This window comes from Lampetra fluviatilis, unplaced genomic scaffold (genome assembly GCF_964198595.1).
Source record: "Lampetra fluviatilis unplaced genomic scaffold, kcLamFluv1.1 SCAFFOLD_1056, whole genome shotgun sequence".
Classification (NCBI taxonomy): domain Eukaryota; kingdom Metazoa; phylum Chordata; class Hyperoartia; order Petromyzontiformes; family Petromyzontidae; genus Lampetra; species Lampetra fluviatilis.
Window position 1 is genome coordinate 1 of NW_027621481.1, and position 17,500 is coordinate 17,500.

Consider the following 17,500-nt stretch of genomic DNA (forward strand, 5'->3'; position numbering starts at 1 on the left):
TGGGTGAGTGGGTGGGTGAGTGGGTGGGTGAGTGGGTGGTGGGTGGTAAGTGAGTGGGGGAGTGAGTGGGTGGGTGGGTGAGTGGGTGGGTGAGTGGGTGGGTGGGTGGGTGGGTGAGTGGGGTGAGTGGGTGGTGAGTGGGTGAGTGGGTGGGTGGGTGAGTGGGTGGGTGGGTGGGTAAGTGAGTGGGGGAGTGAGTGGGTGGGTGAGTGGGTGAGTGGGTGGGTGGGTGAGTGGGTGGGTGGGTGGGTGAGTGGGTGAGTGGGGGTGTGAGTGGGTGGGTGGGTGAGTGGGTGGGTGAGTGGGTGGGTGGGTGGGTGGGTGAGTGGGTGGAGTGGGTGGGTGGGTGAGTGGGTGAGTGGGTGGGTGGGTGAGTGGGTGGGTGGGTGAGTGGGTGGGTGAGTGGGTGGGTGAGTGGGTGGGTGGGTGGGTGGGTGAGTGGGTGAGTGGGTGGGTGAGTGGGTGGGTGAGTGGGTGGGTGAGTGGGTGGGTGAGTGGGTGGGTGGGTAAGTGAGTGGGGGAGTGAGTGGGTGGGTGGGTGAGTGGGTGGGTGAGTGGGTGGGTGGGTGGGTGAGTGGGTGAGTGGGTGGGTGAGTGGGTGAGTGGGTGGGTGGGTGAGTGGGTGGGTGGGTGGGTGGGTAAGTGAGTGGGGGAGTGAGTGGGTGGGTGAGTGGGTGAGTGGGTGGGTGGGTGAGTGGGTGGGTGGGTGGGTGAGTGGGTGAGTGGGTGGGTGGGTGGGTGGGTGAGTGGGTGGGTGGGTGGGTGAGTGGGTGGGTGGGTGGGTGAGTGAGTGGGTGTGTGAGTGGGTGGGTGAGTGGGTGGGTGGGTGAGTGAGTGGGTGTGTGAGTGGGTGGGTGAGTGGGTGGGTGGGTGAGTGGGTGGGTGGGTGAGTGAGTGGGTGTGTGAGAGGGTGGGTGAGTGGGTGGGTGGGTGGGTGAGTGGGTGGGTGGGTGGGTGAGTGAGTGAGTGGGTGGGTGGGTGAGTGGGTGAGTGAGTGGGTGGGTGGGTGGGTGGGTGGCTGAGTGGGTGAGTGGGTGGGTGAGTGGGTGAGTGGGTGAGTGAGTGGGTGTGTGAGTGGGTGGGTGAGTGGGTGGGTGAGTGGGTGGGTGTGTGAGTGGGTGGGTGAGTGGGTGGGTGGGTGAGTGAGTGGGTGGGTGGGTGGGTGAGTGAGTGGGTGAGTGGGTGAGTGAGTGGGTGGGTGAGTGGGTGGGTGGGTGGGTGGGTGGGTGAGTGAGTGGGTGGGTGGGTGGGTGAGTGAGTGGGTGGGTGGGTGGGTGGGTGGGTGAGTGGGTGAGTGAGTGAGTGGGTGGGTGGGTGGGTGAGTGAGTGGGTGGGTGAGTGGGTGAGTGGGTGAGTGGGTGAGTGAGTGGGTGTGTGAGTGGGTGGGTAAGTGGGTGGGTGGGTGAGTGAGTGGGTGGGTGGGTGAGTGGGTGAGTGAGTGGGTGGGTGGGTGGGTGGGTGAGTGGGTGGGTGAGTGGGTGGTGGGTGGGTGAGTGGGTGAGTGAGTGGGTGGGTGGGTGAGTGGGTGGGTGGGTGGGTGGGTGAGTGAGTGAGTGGGTGGGTGGGTTGAGTGAGTGGGTGAGTGAGTGGGTGGGTGGTGGGTGAGTGGTGGTGGGTGGGTGGGTGTGTGATGTGAGTGAGTGGAGTGGAGTGGTGAGTGAGTGGGTGAGTGAGTGGGTGAGTGAGTGGAGTGGGTGGGTGAGGTTGAGTGAGTGAGTGAGTGAGTGGGCTGGGTGAGTGCGGTGAGTGAGTGAGTGGAGTGGGTGAGTGGGTGAGTGAGTGTGTCTCTCTCCCTGTGTCTCTCTCCCTGTGTCTCTCTCCCTGTGTCTCTCTCCCTGTGTCTCCGTGTCTCTCTAACTCTCCCCGTGTCTCTCTCCCTGTGTCCCCGTGTCTCTCTCCCCATGTCTCTCTCCCCATGTCCCCGTGTCTCTCTCCCCGTGTCTCTCTCCCCGTGTTTCTCTCCCCGTGTCTCTCCCCGTGTCTCTCTCCCCGTGTCTCTCCCCCCGTGCCTCCATGTCTCTCTCCCCGTGTCTCTCTCCCCGTGTCTCTCTCCCCGTGTCTCTCTCCCCGTGTCTCTCCCCCCGTGCCCCCGTGTCTCTCTCCCCGTGTCTCTCTCCCCGTGTCTCTCTCCCCGTGTCTCCGTGTCTCTGTGTGTGTAGACATCCCCGTGTCTCTCTCCCCGTGTCTCTCTCCCCGTGTCTCTCCCCCCGTGCCCCCGTGTCTCTGTGTGTGCAGACATCCCCGTGTCTCTCTCCCCGTGTCTCTCTCCCCGTGTCTCTCCCCCCGTGTCACCGTGTCTCTGTGTGTGCAGACATCCCCGTGTCTCTCTCCCCGTGTCTCTCCCCCCGTGCCCCCGTGTCTCTGTGTGTGCAGACATCCCCGTGTCTCTCTCCCCGTGTCTCTCCCCCCGTGTCCCCGTGTCTCTATGTGTGTAGACATCGCCGTGTCTCTCTCCCCGTGTCTCTCTCCCCGTGCCCCCGTGTCTCTCTCCCCGTGTCCCCGTGTCTCTGTGTGTGCAGACATCCCCGTGTCTCTCTCCCCGTGTCTCTCCCCCCGTGTCACCATGTCTCTCCCCCCGTGTCCCCGTGTCTCTGTGTGTGCAGACATCCCCGTGTCTCCGTGTCTCTGTGTGTGTAGAGATCCCCGTGTCCCCGTGTCTCTGTGTGTGCAGACATCCCCGTGTCTCTCTCCCCGTGTCTCTCCCCCCGTGTCACCGTGTCTCTGTCCCCGTGTCTCCGTGTCTCTGTGTGTGTAGACATCCCCGTGTCTCCGTGTCTCTGTGTGTGCAGACATCCCCGTGTCCCCGTGTCTCTGTGTGTGCAGACATCCCCGTGTCCCCGTGTCTCTGTGTGTGCAGACATCCCCGTGTCCCCGTGTCTCTGTGTGTGCAGACATCCCCGTGTCCCCGTGTCTCTGTGTGTGTAGACATCCCCGTGTCCCCGTGTCTCTGTGTGTGCAGACATCCCCGTGTCTCCGTGTCTCTGTGTGTGTAGACATCCCCGTGTCCCCGTGTCTCTGTGTGTGCAGACATCCCCGTGTCTCTCTCCCCGTGTCTCTCCCCCCGTGTCTCCGTGTCTCTGTGTGTGTAGACATCCCCGTGTCCCCGTGTCTCTGTGTGTGCAGACATCCCCGTGTCTCTCTCCCCGTGTCTCTGTGTGTGTAGACATCCCCGTGTCCCCGTGTCTCTGTGTGTGCAGACATCCCCGTGTCTCTCTCCCCGTGTCTCTCCCCCTGTGCCCCCGTGTCTCTCTCCTTGTGTCTCCGTGTCTCCGTGTCCCCGTGTCTCTCTAACTCTCCCCGTGTCTCTCCCCGTGTCTCTCTCCCCGTGTCTCTCTCCCCGTGTCTCTCTCCCCGTGTCTTTCTCTCCCCGTGTCTCCGTGTCTCCGTGTCTCTCTAACTCTCCCCGTGTCTCTCTCCGTGTCTCTCTCCGTGTCTCTCTCCCCGTGTCTCTCTCCCCGTGTCTTTCTCCCCGTGTCTTTCTCCCCGTGTCTCTCCCCCCGTGCCCCCGTGTCTCTCTCCCCGTGTCTCCGTGTCTCCGTGTCCCCGTGTCTCTCTAACTCTCCCCGTGTCTCTCCCCGTGTCTCTCTCCCCGTATCTCTCTCTCTCTCCCCGTGTCTCTCTCCCCGTGTCTCTCTCCCCGTGTCTTTCTCTCCCCGTGTCTCCGTGTCTCCGTGTCTCTCTAACTCTCCCCGTGTCTCTCCCCGTGTCTCTCTCGCCGTGTCTCTCTCCCTGTGTCTCTCTCCCCGTGTCCCCGTGTCTTTCTCCCCGTGTCTCCGTGTCTCTGTGTGTGCAGACATCCCCGTGTCTCTCTCCCCGTGTCTCTCCCCCCGTGTCTCTCTCCCCGTGTCTCCGTGTCTCTGTGTGTGTAGACATCCCCGTGTCTCTCTCCCCGTGTCTTTCCCCCCGTGCCCCCGTGTCTCTCTCCCCGTGTCCCCGTGTCTCTCCCCCCGTGTCTCCGTGTCTCTGTGTGTGTAGACATCCCCGTGTCCCCGTGTCTCTGTGTGTGCAGACATCCCCGTGTCTCTCTCCCCGTGTCTCTCCCCCCGTGTCCCCGTGTCTCTCCCCCCGTCCCCCCGTGTCTCTGTGTGTGCAGACATCCCCGTGTCTCTCTCCCCGTGTCTCTCCCCCCGTGTCTCCGTGTCTCTGTGTGTGTAGACATCCCCGTGTCCCCGTGTCTCTGTGTGTGCAGACATCCCCGTGTCTCTCTCCCCGTGTCTCTGTGTGTGCAGACATCCCCGTGTCTCTCTCCCCGTGTCTCTCCCCCCGTGTCCCCGTGTCTCTGTGTGTGCAGACATCCCCGTGTCTCTCTCCCCGTGTCTCTCCCCCCGTGTCTCCGTGTCTCTGTGTGTGTAGACATCCCCGTGTCCCCGTGTCTCTGTGTGTGCAGACATCCCCGTGTCTCCGTGTCTCTGTGTGTGCAGACATCCCCGTGTCCCCGTGTCTCTGTGTGTGCAGACATCCCCGTGTCCCCGTGTCTCTGTGTGTGCAGACATCCCCGTGTCTCCGTGTCTCTGTGTGTGCAGACATCCCCGTGTCTCTCTCCCCGTGTCTCTGTGTGTGCAGACATCCCCGTGTCCGCTGAGTGTGTGACTCTCTGCATGGACGAGTTTGGGAGGGGCACAGGCTTGGGGTTCGTGACCTTCGACAGCCCCGAGAACGCCGAGAGAGCCACACGCAGGCACGGGGAGATGATGGCGCACAGGTGAGAGTGGTGGGGGGGGGACAGGTGAGAGGGGGGGGGACAGGTGAGAGAGTGGGGGACAGGTGAGGGGGGGGACAGGTGAGTGAGGGGGGGGACAGGTGAGGGGGGGGGACAGGTGAGAGAGTGGGGCACAGGTGAGGGGGGGGACAGGTGAGTGAGGGGGGGGACAGGTGAGGGGGGGGACAGGTGAGAGAGTGGGGCACAGGTGAGGGGGGGGGGACAGGTGAGGGGGGGGGACAGGTGAGGGGGGGGGACAGGTGAGGGGGGGGGACAGGTGAGGGGGGGGGACAGGTGAGAGAGTGGGGCACAGGTGAGGGGGGGGGGACAGGTGAGGGGGGGGGACAGGTGAGTGAGGGGGGGGACAGGTGAGGGGGGGGGACAGGTGAGAGAGTGGGGCACAGGTGAGAGAGTGGGGCACAGGTGAGGGGGGGGACAGGTGAGTGAGGGGGGGGACAGGTGAGGGGGGGGGACAGGTGAGAGAGTGGGGCACAGGTGAGGGGGGGGGGACAGGTGAGGGGGGGGGACAGGTGAGGGGGGGGGACAGGTGAGGGGGGGGGACAGGTGAGGGGGGGGGACAGGTGAGAGAGTGGGGCACAGGTGAGGGGGGGGGGACAGGTGAGGGGGGGGGACAGGTGAGGGGGGGGGACATGTGAGGGGGGGGGGACAGGTGAGGGGGGGGGACAGGTGAGAGAGTGGGGCACAGGTGAGGGGGGGGACAGGTGAGTGAGGGGGGGGACAGGTGAGGGGGGGGACAGGTGAGAGAGTGGGGCACAGGTGAGGGGGGGGGGACAGGTGAGGGGGGGGGGACAGGTGAGGGGGGGGGACAGGTGAGGGGGGGGGACAGGTGAGGGGGGGGGACAGGTGAGAGAGTGGGGCACAGGTGAGGGGGGGGGACAGGTGAGGGGGGGGGACAGGTGAGGGGGGGGGGACATGTGAGGGGGGGGGACAGGTGAGGGGGGGGACAGGTGAGGGGGGGGGGCAGGTGAGGGGGGGGGGGGACAGGTGAGGGGGGGGGCAGGTGAGGGGGGGGAACAGGTGAGGGGGGGGGACAGGTGAGGGGGGGGGACAGGTGAGGGGGGGGGACAGGTGAGAGGGGGGACAGGTGAGTGGGGGGGACAGGTGAGAGGGGGGGGACAGGTGAGGGGGGGGGGACAGGTGAGTGGGGGGACAGGTAAGGGGGGGGGGCAGGTGAGGGGGGGGGGACAGGCGAGATGATGGCGCACAGGTGAGAGGGTGGGGACAGGTGAGTGGGGGGGGGGACAGGTGAGAGAGTGGGGGGGGGGGGGCAGGTGAGGGGGGGGACAGGTGAGGGGGGGGACAGGTGAGGGGGGGGGGCAGGTGAGGGGGGGGGACAGGCGAGATGATGGCGCACAGGTGAGAGGGTGGGGACAGGTGAGTGGGGGGGGGGGACAGGTGAGAGAGTGGGGGGGGGGGGGGCAGGTGAGGGGGGGGACAGGTGAGGGGGGGGACAGGTGAGGGGGGGGGGGGCAGGTGAGGGGGGTGGGACAGGTGAGAGAGTGGGGAGGGAGACAGGTGAGGGGGGGGGACAGGTGAGAGAGTGGGGGACAGGTGAGAGGGGGGACAGGTGAGGGGGGGGGGACAGGTGAGGGGGGGGACAGGTGAGGGGGGGGGGACAGGTGAGAGGGGGGGGGACAGGTGAGAGGGGGGGGGACAGGTGAGAGGGGGGGACAGGTGAGTGGGGGGGACAGGTGAGAGGGGGGACAGGTGAGAGGGGGGGGGGACAGGTGAGAGGGGGGGACAGGTGAGAGGGGGGGGGGGACAGGTGAGAGGGGGGACAGGTGAGAGGGGGGACAGGTGAGAGGGGGGGGGACAGGTGAGAGGGGGGGGACAGGTGAGAGGGGGGGGGACAGGTGAGTGGGGGGGGGACAGGTGAGAGGGGGGGGGACAGGTGAGAGGGGGGGGACAGGTGAGAGGGGGGGACAGGTGAGAGGGGGGGGACAGGTGAGAGGAGGGGGGACAGGTGAGAGGGGGGGGGACAGGTGAGAGGGGGGGGACAGGTGAGAGGGGGGGACAGGTGAGAGGGGGGGGACAGGTGAGAGGAGGGGGGACAGGTGAGAGGGGGGGGGACAGGTGAGAGGGGGGGGACAGGTGAGAGGGGGGGGACAGGTGAGAGAGTGGGGGGGGGGACAGGTGAGAGGGGGGGGGACAGGTGAGAGGGGGGGGGACAGGTGAGAGGGGGGGGACAGGTGAGAGAGTGGGGGGGGGGACAGGTGAGAGGGGGGGGGACAGGTGAGAGAGTGGGGGACAGGTGAGAGGGGGGGGACAGGTGAGAGGAGGGGGGACAGGTGAGGGGGGGGGGACAGGTGAGAGGAGGGGGGGGACAGGTGAGAGGGGGGGGACAGGTGAGAGGGGGGGGACAGGTGAGAGGAGGGGGGACAGGTGAGGGGGGGGACAGGTGAGAGGAGGGGGGGGACAGGTGAGAGGAGGGGGGACAGGTGAGAGGGGGGGGACAGGTGAGAGGGGGGGGGGACAGGTGAGTGGGGGGGGGGACAGGTGAGTGGGGGGGGGGACAGGTGAGAGGGGGGGGGACAGGTGAGAGGGGGGGGACAGGTGAGAGGGGGGGGACAGGTGAGAGGGGGGGGGACAGGTGAGTGGGGGGGGGGACAGGTGAGGGGGGGGACAGGTGAGAGGAGGGGGGACAGGTGAGGGGGGGGACAGGTGAGAGGAGGGGGGGGACAGGTGAGAGGGGGGGGACAGGTGAGAGGGGGGGGACAGGTGAGAGGAGGGGGGACAGGTGAGGGGGGGGACAGGTGAGAGGAGGGGGGGGACAGGTGAGAGGAGGGGGGACAGGTGAGAGGGGGGGGACAGGTGAGAGGGGGGGGGACAGGTGAGTGGGGGGGGGGACAGGTGAGTGGGGGGGGGGACAGGTGAGAGGGGGGGGACAGGTGAGAGGGGGGGGACAGGTGAGAGGGGGGGGACAGGTGAGAGGGGGGGGGACAGGTGAGTGGGGGGGGGGACAGGTGAGTGGGGGGGGGGACAGGTGAGAGGGGGGGGACAGGTGAGAGGGGGGGGGACAGGTGAGGGGGGGGGACAGGTGAGAGAGTGGGGGGGGGGGGTGACAGGTGAGGGGGGGGGAATACAAAGGTGTCTGTGAAGATGTTGTTGTTGATGTTGTTGTTGTTGATGTTGTTGACGTTGTTGATGGTGATGATGATGATGTTGTTGTTGTTGATGTTGTTGATGTTGTTGATGTTGTTGATGTTGTTGATGTTGTTGTTGACGTCATTGTTGTTGTTGTTGACGTCATTGTTGTTGTTGTTGTTGATGTTGTTGATGTTATTGTTGTTGTTGTTGTTGATGTTGACGATGTTGTCAATGTTGTTGACGATGTTGAAGATGATGTTGTTGACGTTGTTGTTGTTGACGTCATTGTTGTTCTTGTTGATGTTGTTGTTGATGTTGACGATGTTGTTGTTGACGTTGTTGAAGATGATGTTGTTGACTTGTTGACGTCATTGTTGTTGTTGTTGACGTCATTGTTGTTGTTGTTGATGTTGACGATGTTGTTGTTGACGTTGTTGAAGATGATGTTGTTGACGTCATTGTTGTTGTTGTTGACGTCATTGTTGTTGTTGTTGATGTTGACGATGTTGTTGTCGATGTTGTTGACGATGTTGACAATGTTGTTGTTGACGTTGTTGTTGTTGACGTCGTTGTTGTTGTTGACGTCATTGTTGTTGTTGTTGACAGGATGGTGGAGGTCTATCGGTGCCGCAGCGTTGACATCGTCACCGTCATCCCCTCCAAGTCTCTCCGCCAGAAATCCGCAAATCCCGGAGCCAGAATCCACAATGCCGCTTCGGGATTCCGGAATCCCCGATCCGGAGATTGGAACTCCGGCCCGGACTTTCAAAATCCGGCCGCGGGATCGCGAAGCTCCACTCCTGGATCCCACAATCACAGCCACGGGTTCCAGAACCCGGATCCCAATCCTGGTTTCCGGAATCCGGATCCTGGGTTTCTTAATCCGGATCCTGGATTTCTTAATCCCAATCCTGGATTTCAGGATCCGGATCCTGGTTTCCGGAATCCGGATCCTGGATTCCAAAATCCCAATCGGGGATTACAAAATCCCAATCCGGGATTCCAAAATCCCAATCCTGGATTTCTTAATCCCAATCCGGGATTGCAAAATCCCAATCCGGGTTTACAAAATCCCAATCCTGGATTCCAAAATCCAAATCCTGGATTCCAAAATCCCAATCCTGGATTTCTTAATCCCAATCCGGGATTCCAAAATCCCAATCCGGGTTTACAAAATCCCAATCCTGGATTCCAAAATCCAAATCCTGGATTCCAAAATCCCAATCCTGGATTTCTTAATCCGGATCCTGGATTTCAGAATCCCAATCCAGGATTCCAAAATCCCAATCCTGGATTTCAAAATCCGGATTCTGGTTTCCGGAATCCCAATCCAGGATTCCAAAATCCCAATCCGGGTTTCCAAAATCCGGGTTTCCAAAATCCCAATCCGAGGCTCCAGAAACAGAGTAAACAATTTCCCGACTCCGGATCCCGCTTTGTGGATTCCGCTCCGGGCTTTGGGAGGGCTCCCCCCCGCCCTCGTCGGGGGCCCTGGGGGGGTGGAGGGGGCGGAGTTTGGAGAGACGGAGTTTACCAAAACCTGGAGCGGAGCCACCGAGAGCAGAGTGAGGATCTGGATTGGGTCTCTGTGTGTAGTGGAGTGTGTAGTGTGTAGTGTAGTGTGTAGTGTAGTGTGTAGTGTATAGTGTAGTGTGTGTGTATGTGTAGTGTAGTGTATAGTGTGTAGTGTACAGTGTGTGTGTATGTGTAGTGTGTAGTGTAGTGTATAGTGTAGTGTATAGTGTGTAGTGTATAGTGTAGTGTATAGTGTAGTGTGTAGTGTAGTGTGTAGTGTACAGTGTGTGTGTAGTGTAGTGTATGTGTGTAGTGTATAGTGTGTAGTGTATAGTGTAGTGTGTGTGTATGTGTAGTGGAGTGTGTAGTGTGTAGTGTATAGTGTAGTGTATAGTGTAGTGTAGTGTATAGTGTGTAGTGTATAGTGTATAGTGTGTAGTGTATAGTGTAGTGTATAGTGTGTGTGTATGTGTAGTGTATAGTGTAGTGTATAGTGTGTAGTGTAGTGTATAGTGTGTAGTGTAGTGTGTGTATGTGTAGTGTGTGTAGTGTATGTGTAGTGTGTGTAGTGTGTAGTGTATAGTGTAGTGTGTAGTGTATGTGTATGTGTGTATGTGTAGTGTATAGTGTGTGTGTATGTGTAGTGTGTGTAGTGTGTAGTGTATAGTGTAGTGTGTAGTGTATGTGTATGTGTGTATGTGTAGTGTATAGTGTGTGTGTATGTGTAGTGTGTAGTGTAGTGGAGTGTGTAGTGTATAGTGTAGTATAGTGTAGTGTATAGTGTAGTGTATAATGTAGTGTAGTGTATAGTGTAGTGTGGTGTGTAGTGTATAGTAGTGTAGTGTAGTGTGTGTAGTCAAGTGTGTGTAGTGTAGTGTGTAGTGTATAGTGTAGTGTATAATGTAGTGTAGTGTATAGTGTGGTGTGTAGTGTGTAGTAGTGTAGTGTATAGTGTAGTGTAGTGTATAGTGTAGTGTATAGTATAGTGTAGTGTATAGTGTAGTGTAGTGTGTGTTCGACACTTCACGTGGCCTCAAGGTGCACATGGCCTGGCACAAGCGTCGTGGTGACGTCACCGCAACTTAGTGGCGAATGGCGGTTGTTGTTGTGTCTGTGTGTTTGTCTGTGTGTGTGTGTGTGTGTCTGAGTGTGTGTCTGTGTGTGTCTGTGTGTGTGTCTGTGTGTGTGTCTGTGTGTGTGTGTGCTGTGTGTCTGTGTGTGTCTGTGTGTGTGTGTCTGTGTGTGTGTCTGTGTGTGTGTGTGTGTGTCTGTGTGTGTGTCTGTGTGTGTGTGTGTGTGTGTGTGTCTGTGTGTCTGTGTGTGTGTCTGTGTGTGTGTGTGTGTTTGTGTGTGTGTCTGTGTCTGTGTGTGTGTCTGTGTGTGTGTGTGTCTGTGTGTGTGTCTGTGTGTGTGTGTGTGTCTGTGTGTGTCTGTGTGTGTGTGTGTGTCTGTGTGTGTGTCTGTGTGTGTGTCTGTGTGTGTCTGTGTGTGTGTCTGTGTGTGTGTGTCTGTGTGTGTGGGTGTGTGTGCTGTGTGTCTGTGTGTGTCTGTGTGTGTCTGTGTGTGTGCTGCGTCTGTGTGTGTCTGTGTGTGTCTGTGTGTGTGTATCTGTGTGTCTGTGTGTGTGTCTGTGTGTGTGTGTCTGTGTGTGTGTCTGTGTTTCTCTCTGCATGTGTCTGTGTCTATCTGCGTGTGTCCAGGCTCCGGGTTCTGCGTTCACATGCGAGGACTGCCTTTTGAAGCCACGGAACAAGACATCCGGGAGGTCAGCGAGACACTGAGACACTGAGACACAGAGACACAGAGAGAGACAGAGAGACACAGGGAGACACTGAGACACTGAGACACAGAGACACAGAGAGAGACAGAGAGACACAGGGAGACACAGAGACACTGAGACACAGAGACACAGAGAGAGACAGAGAGACACAGGGAGACACTGAGACACAGAGACACAGAGAGAGACAGAGAGACACAGGGAGACACTGAGACACTGAGACACAGAGACACAGAGAGAGACAGAGAGACACAGGGAGACACAGAGACACTGAGACACAGAGACACAGAGAGAGACAGAGAGACACAGGGAGACACTGAGACACAGAGACACAGAGAGAGACAGAGAGACACAGGGAGACACTGAGACACTGAGACACAGAGACACAGAGAGAGACAGAGAGACACACTGAGACACAGAGACACAGAGAGAGACAGAGAGACACAGGGAGACACTGAGACACTGAGACACAGAGACACAGAGAGAGACAGAGAGACACAGGGAGACACAGAGACACAGAGAGAGACAGAGAGACACAGGGAGACACTGAGACACTGAGACACAGAGACACAGAGAGAGACAGAGAGACACAGGGAGACACAGAGACACAGAGAGACACGGAGAGAGACAGAGAGACACAGAGAGACACGGAGAGAGACACGGAGAAACACGGAGACACAGAGAGAGACACGGAGAGAGACACGGAGACACAGAGAGAGACAGAGAGAGACACGGAGATACGGAGACACAGAGAGAGACACGGAGAGAGACAGAGAGACACAGAGAGAGACAGAGAGACACGGAGACACAGAGAGACACGGAGAGAGACACGGAGACACAGAGAGAGACAGAGAGACACAGGGAGACACTGAGACACTGAGACACAGAGACACAGAGAGACACAGAGAGAGACAGAGAGACACAGGGAGACACAGAGACACAGAGAGAGACAGAGAGACACAGGGAGACACTGAGACACTGAGACACAGAGACACAGAGAGAGACAGAGAGACACAGGGAGACACAGAGACACAGAGAGACACAGAGAGACAGAGAGACACAGGGAGACACTGAGACACTGAGACACAGAGACACAGAGAGAGACAGAGAGACACAGAGAGACACAGGGAGACACTGAGACACTGAGACACAGAGACACAGAGAGAGACAGAGAGACACAGGGAGACACAGAGACACAGAGAGACACGGAGAGAGACAGAGAGACACAGAGAGACACGGAGAGAGACACGGAGAAACACGGAGACACAGAGAGAGACACGGAGAGAGACACGGAGACACAGAGAGAGACAGAGAGACACGGAGACACAGAGAGACACGGAGAGAGACACGGAGACACAGAGAGAGACAGAGAGACACAGGGAGACACTGAGACACTGAGACACAGAGACACAGAGAGACACAGAGAGAGACAGAGAGACACAGGGAGACACAGAGACACAGAGAGAGACAGAGAGACACAGGGAGACACTGAGACACTGAGACACAGAGACACAGAGAGAGACAGAGAGACACAGGGAGACACAGAGACACAGAGAGACACAGAGAGACAGAGAGACACAGAGAGACACGGAGAGAGACACGGAGAAACACGGAGACACAGAGAGAGACACGGAGAGAGACACGGAGACACAGAGAGAGACAGAGAGACACGGAGATACGGAGACACAGAGAGAGACACGGAGAGAGACAGAGAGACACAGAGACACAGAGAGACACGGAGAGAGACACGGAGACACAGAGAGAGACAGAGAGACACAGGGAGACACTGAGACACTGAGACACAGAGACACAGAGAGACACAGAGAGAGACAGAGAGACACAGGGAGACACAGAGACACAGAGAGAGACAGAGAGACACAGGGAGACACTGAGACACTGAGACACAGAGACACAGAGAGAGACAGAGAGACACAGGGAGACACAGAGACACAGAGAGACACAGAGAGACAGAGAGACACAGAGAGACACGGAGAGAGACACGGAGAAACACGGAGACACAGAGAGAGACACGGAGAGAGACACGGAGACACAGAGAGAGACAGAGAGACACGGAGATACGGAGACACAGAGAGAGACACGGAGAGAGACAGAGAGACACAGAGACACAGAGAGACACGGAGATACGGAGACACAGAGAGAGACACGGAGAGAGACAGAGAGACACAGAGACACAGAGAGACACGGAGAGAGACACGGAGACACAGAGAGAGACACGGAGAGAGACAGAGAGACACAGAGACACAGAGAGACACGGAGAGAGACACGGAGACACAGAGAGAGACACGGAGAGAGACAGAGAGACACGGAGAGAGACACGGAGAGACACAGAGAGAGACAGAGAGACGGAGAGACACAGAGAGACACGGAGAGAGACAGAGAGACACAGAGACACAGAGAGACACGGAGAGAGACACGGAGACACAGAGAGAGACACGGAGAGAGACAGAGAGACACAGAGACACAGAGAGACACGGAGAGAGACACGGAGACACAGAGAGAGACACGGAGAGAGACAGAGAGACACAGAGACACAGAGAGACACGGAGAGAGACACGGAGACACAGAGAGAGACACGGAGAGAGACAGAGAGACACGGAGAGAGACACGGAGAGACACAGAGAGAGACAGAGAGACGGAGAGACACAGAGAGACACGGAGAGAGACACGGAGAGACACGGAGACACAGAGAGAGACAGAGAGACACAGAGAGACACGGATAGAGAGAGAGACACGGAGAGAGACAGAGAGACACAGAGAGAGACAGAGAGACACGGAGATACGGAGACACAGAGAGAGACAGAGAGACACAGAGAGAGACAGAGAGACACAGAGACACAGAGACACAGAGAGAGACAGAGAGACACAGAGAGACACGGATAGAGAGAGAGACACGGAGAGAGACAGAGAGACACAGAGAGAGACAGAGAGACACGGAGATACGGAGACACAGAGAGAGACAGAGAGACACAGAGACACAGAGAGAGACACGGAGAGAGACAGAGAGACACAGAGATACGGAGAGAACCACTAACCACCTCCCCGTGTCTCTCTCCCCGTGTCTCTCTCCCCGTGTCTCTCTCCCCGTGTCTCTCTCCCCGTGTCTCTCTCCCCGTGTCTCTCTCCCCGTGTCTCTCTCCCCGTGTCTCTCTCCCCGTGTCTCTCTCCCCGTGTCTCTCTCCCGTGTCTCTCTCCCCGTGTCTCTCTCCCCGTGTCTCTCTCCCCGTGTCTCTCTCCCCGTGTCTCTCTCTCCCCGTGTCTCTCTCCCCGTGTCTCTTTCTCCGTGTCTCTCCCCGTGTCTCTCTCTCCCCGTGTCTCTCTCCCCGTGTCTCTCTCCCCGTGTCTCTCTCTCCCCGTGTCTCTCTCCCCGTGTCTCTCTCCCCGTGTCTCTCTCCCCGTGTCTCTCTCCCCGTGTCTCTCTCCCCGTGTCTCTCTCCCCGTGTCTCTCCCCGTGTCTCTCTCCCCGTGTCTCTCTCCCCGTGTCTCTCTCCCCGTGTCTCTCTCCCCGTGTCTCTCTCCCCGTGTCTCTCTCCCCGTGTCTCTCTCCCCGTGTCTCTCTCCCCGTGTCTCTCTCCCCGTGTCTCTCTCCCCGTGTCTCTCTCCCCGTGTGTCTCTCCCCGTGTCTCTCTCCCCGTGTCTCTCTCCCCGTGTCTCTCTCCCCGTGTCTCTCTCCCCGTGTCTCTCTCCCCGTGTTTCTCTCCCCGTGTCTCTCTCCCCGTGTCTCTCTCCCCGTGTCTCTCTCCCCGTGTCTCTCTCCCCGTGTCTCTCTCCCCGTGTCTCTCTCCCCGTGTCTCTCTCCCCGTGTCTCTCCCCCCGTGTCTCTCTCTCCCCGTGTCTCTCTCCCCGTGTCTCTTTCTCCGTGTCTCTTTCTCCGTGTCTCTCCCCGTGTCTCTCTCTCCCCGTGTCTCTCTCCCCGTGTCTCTCTCCCCGTGTCTCCCCGTGTCTCTTTCCCCGTGTCTCTCCCCGTGTCTCTCTCCCCGTGTCTCTCTCCCCGTGTCTCTCTCCCCGTGTCTCTCTCCCCGTGTCTCTCTCCCCGTGTGTCTCTCCCCGTGTCTCTCTCCCCGTGTCTCTCTCCCCGTGTCTCTCTCCCCGTGTGTCTCTCCCCGTGTCTCTCTCCCCGTGTCTCTCTCCCCGTGTCTCTCTCCCCGTGTCTCTCTCCCCGTGTCTCTCTCCCCGTGTCTCTCTCTCCCCGTGTCTCTCTCCCCGTGTCTCTCTCTCCCCGTGTCTCTCTCTCCCCGTGTGTCTCTACCCCCGTGTCTCTCTCTCCCCGTGTCTCTCTCCCCGTGTCTCTTTCTCCGTGTCTCTCCCCGTGTCTCTCTCTCCCCGTGTCTCTCTCCCCGTGTCTCTCTCCCCGTGTCTCTCTCCCCGTGTCTCTCTCCCCGTGTCTCTCTCCCCGTGTCTCTCTCCCCGTGTCTCTCTCCCCGTGTCTCTCTCCCCGTGTCTCTCTCCCCGTGTCTCTCTCCCCGTGTCTCTCTCCCGTGTCTCTCTCCCCGTGTCTCTCTCCCCGTGTCTCTCTCCCCGTGTCTCTCTCCCCGTGTCTCTCTCTCCCCGTGTCTCTCTCCCCGTGTCTCTTTCTCCGTGTCTCTCCCCGTGTCTCTCTCTCCCCGTGTCTCTCTCCCCGTGTCTCTCTCCCCGTGTCTCTCTCTCCCCGTGTCTCTCTCCCCGTGTCTCTCTCCCCGTGTCTCTCTCCCCATGTCTCTCTCCCCGTGTCTCTCTCCCCGTGTCTCTCTCCCCGTGTCTCTCCCCGTGTCTCTCTCCCCGTGTCTCTCTCCCCGTGTCTCTCTCCCCGTGTCTCTCTCCCCGTGTCTCTCTCCCCGTGTCTCTCTCCCCGTGTCTCTCTCCCCGTGTCTCTCTCCCCGTGTCTCTCTCCCCGTGTCTCTCTCCCCGTGTCTCTCTCCCCGTGTCTCTCTCCCCGTGTCTCTCTCCCCGTGTGTCTCTCCCCGTGTCTCTCTCCCCGTGTCTCTCTCCCCGTGTCTCTCTCCCCGTGTCTCTCTCCCCGTGTTTCTCTCCCCGTGTCTCTCTCCCCGTGTCTCTCTCCCCGTGTCTCTCTCCCCGTGTCTCTCTCCCCGTGTCTCTCTCCCCGTGTCTCTCTCCCCGTGTCTCTCTCCCCGTGTCTCTCCCCCCGTGTCTCTCTCTCCCCGTGTCTCTCTCCCCGTGTCTCTTTCTCCGTGTCTCTTTCTCCGTGTCTCTCCCCGTGTCTCTCTCTCCCCGTGTCTCTCTCCCCGTGTCTCTCTCCCCGTGTCTCCCCGTGTCTCTTTCCCCGTGTCTCTCCCCGTGTCTCTCTCCCCGTGTCTCTCTCCCCGTGTCTCTCTCCCCGTGTCTCTCTCCCCGTGTCTCTCTCCCCGTGTGTCTCTCCCCGTGTCTCTCTCCCCGTGTCTCTCTCCCCGTGTCTCTCTCCCCGTGTGTCTCTCCCCGTGTCTCTCTCCCCGTGTCTCTCTCCCCGTGTCTCTCTCCCCGTGTCTCTCTCCCCGTGTCTCTCTCCCCGTGTCTCTCTCTCCCCGTGTCTCTCTCCCCGTGTCTCTCTCTCCCCGTGTCTCTCTCTCCCCGTGTGTCTCTACCCCCGTGTCTCTCTCTCCCCGTGTCTCTCTCCCCGTGTCTCTTTCTCCGTGTCTCTCCCCGTGTCTCTCTCTCCCCGTGTCTCTCTCCCCGTGTCTCTCTCCCCGTGTCTCCCCGTGTCTCTTTCCCCGTGTCTCTCTCCCCGTGTCTCTCTCCCCGTGTGTCTCTCCCCGTGTCTCTCTCCCCGTGTCTCTCTCCCCGTGTGTCTCTCCCCGTGTCTCTCTCCCCGTGTCTCTCTCCCCGTGTCTCTCTCCCCGTGTCTCTCTCCCCGTGTCTCTCTCCCCGTGTCTCTCTCCCCGTGTCTCTTTCCCCGTGTCTCTCTCCCCGTGTCTCTCTCCCCGTGTCTCTCTCCCCGTGTCTCTCTCCCCGTGTGTCTCTCCCCGTGTCTCTCTCCCCGTGTCTCTCTCCCCGTGTCTCTCTCCCCGTGTCTCTCTCCCCGTGTCTCTCTCCCCGTGTCTCTCTCCCCGTGTGTCTCTCCCCGTGTCTCTCTCCCCGTGTCTCTCTCCCCGTGTCTCTCTCCCCGTGTCTCTCTCCCCGTGTCTCTCTCCCCGTGTCTCTCTCTCCCCGTGTGTCTCTCCCCCCGTGTCTCTCTCTCCCCGTGTCTCTCTCCCCGTGTCTCTTTCTCCGTGTCTCTCCCCGTGTCTCTCTCTCCCCGTGTCTCTCTCCCCGTGTCTCTCTCCCCGTGTCTCCCCGTGTCTCTTTCCCCGTGTCTCTCCCCGTGTCTCTCTCCCCGTGTCTCTCTCCCCGTGTCTCTCTCTCCCCGTGTCTCTCTCCCCGTGTCTCATCGTGTCTCTAACTGTGTCTCCCCGTGTCTCTCTCTCCCCGTG

General features: G+C 59.8%; 1 protein-coding gene across 2 annotated transcripts in view; it reads left to right on the plus strand.

Moving 5' to 3' along the window:
- Positions 1-4,562: 4,562 nt before the first annotated feature.
- LOC144955316 (uncharacterized) overlaps positions 4,563-17,500 on the plus strand; it is a 22,257-nt gene continuing 9,319 nt past the window's right edge. Inside the window, exons 1-3 of one of the 2 annotated variants that reach the window (XR_013641609.1) lie at positions 4,563-4,702; positions 8,414-9,372; positions 11,023-11,087. Coding sequence is in view for 1 of the 2 variants with exons in the window: in XM_078885566.1 (XP_078741692.1) it covers positions 11,043-11,087 (45 nt within the window). In the remaining variant the exon portion in view is untranslated. Of the gene's footprint in view, positions 4,703-8,413; positions 9,373-11,022; positions 11,088-17,500 lie in introns of those variants that run through there. The other variant, XM_078885566.1, reaches the window with a different exon arrangement.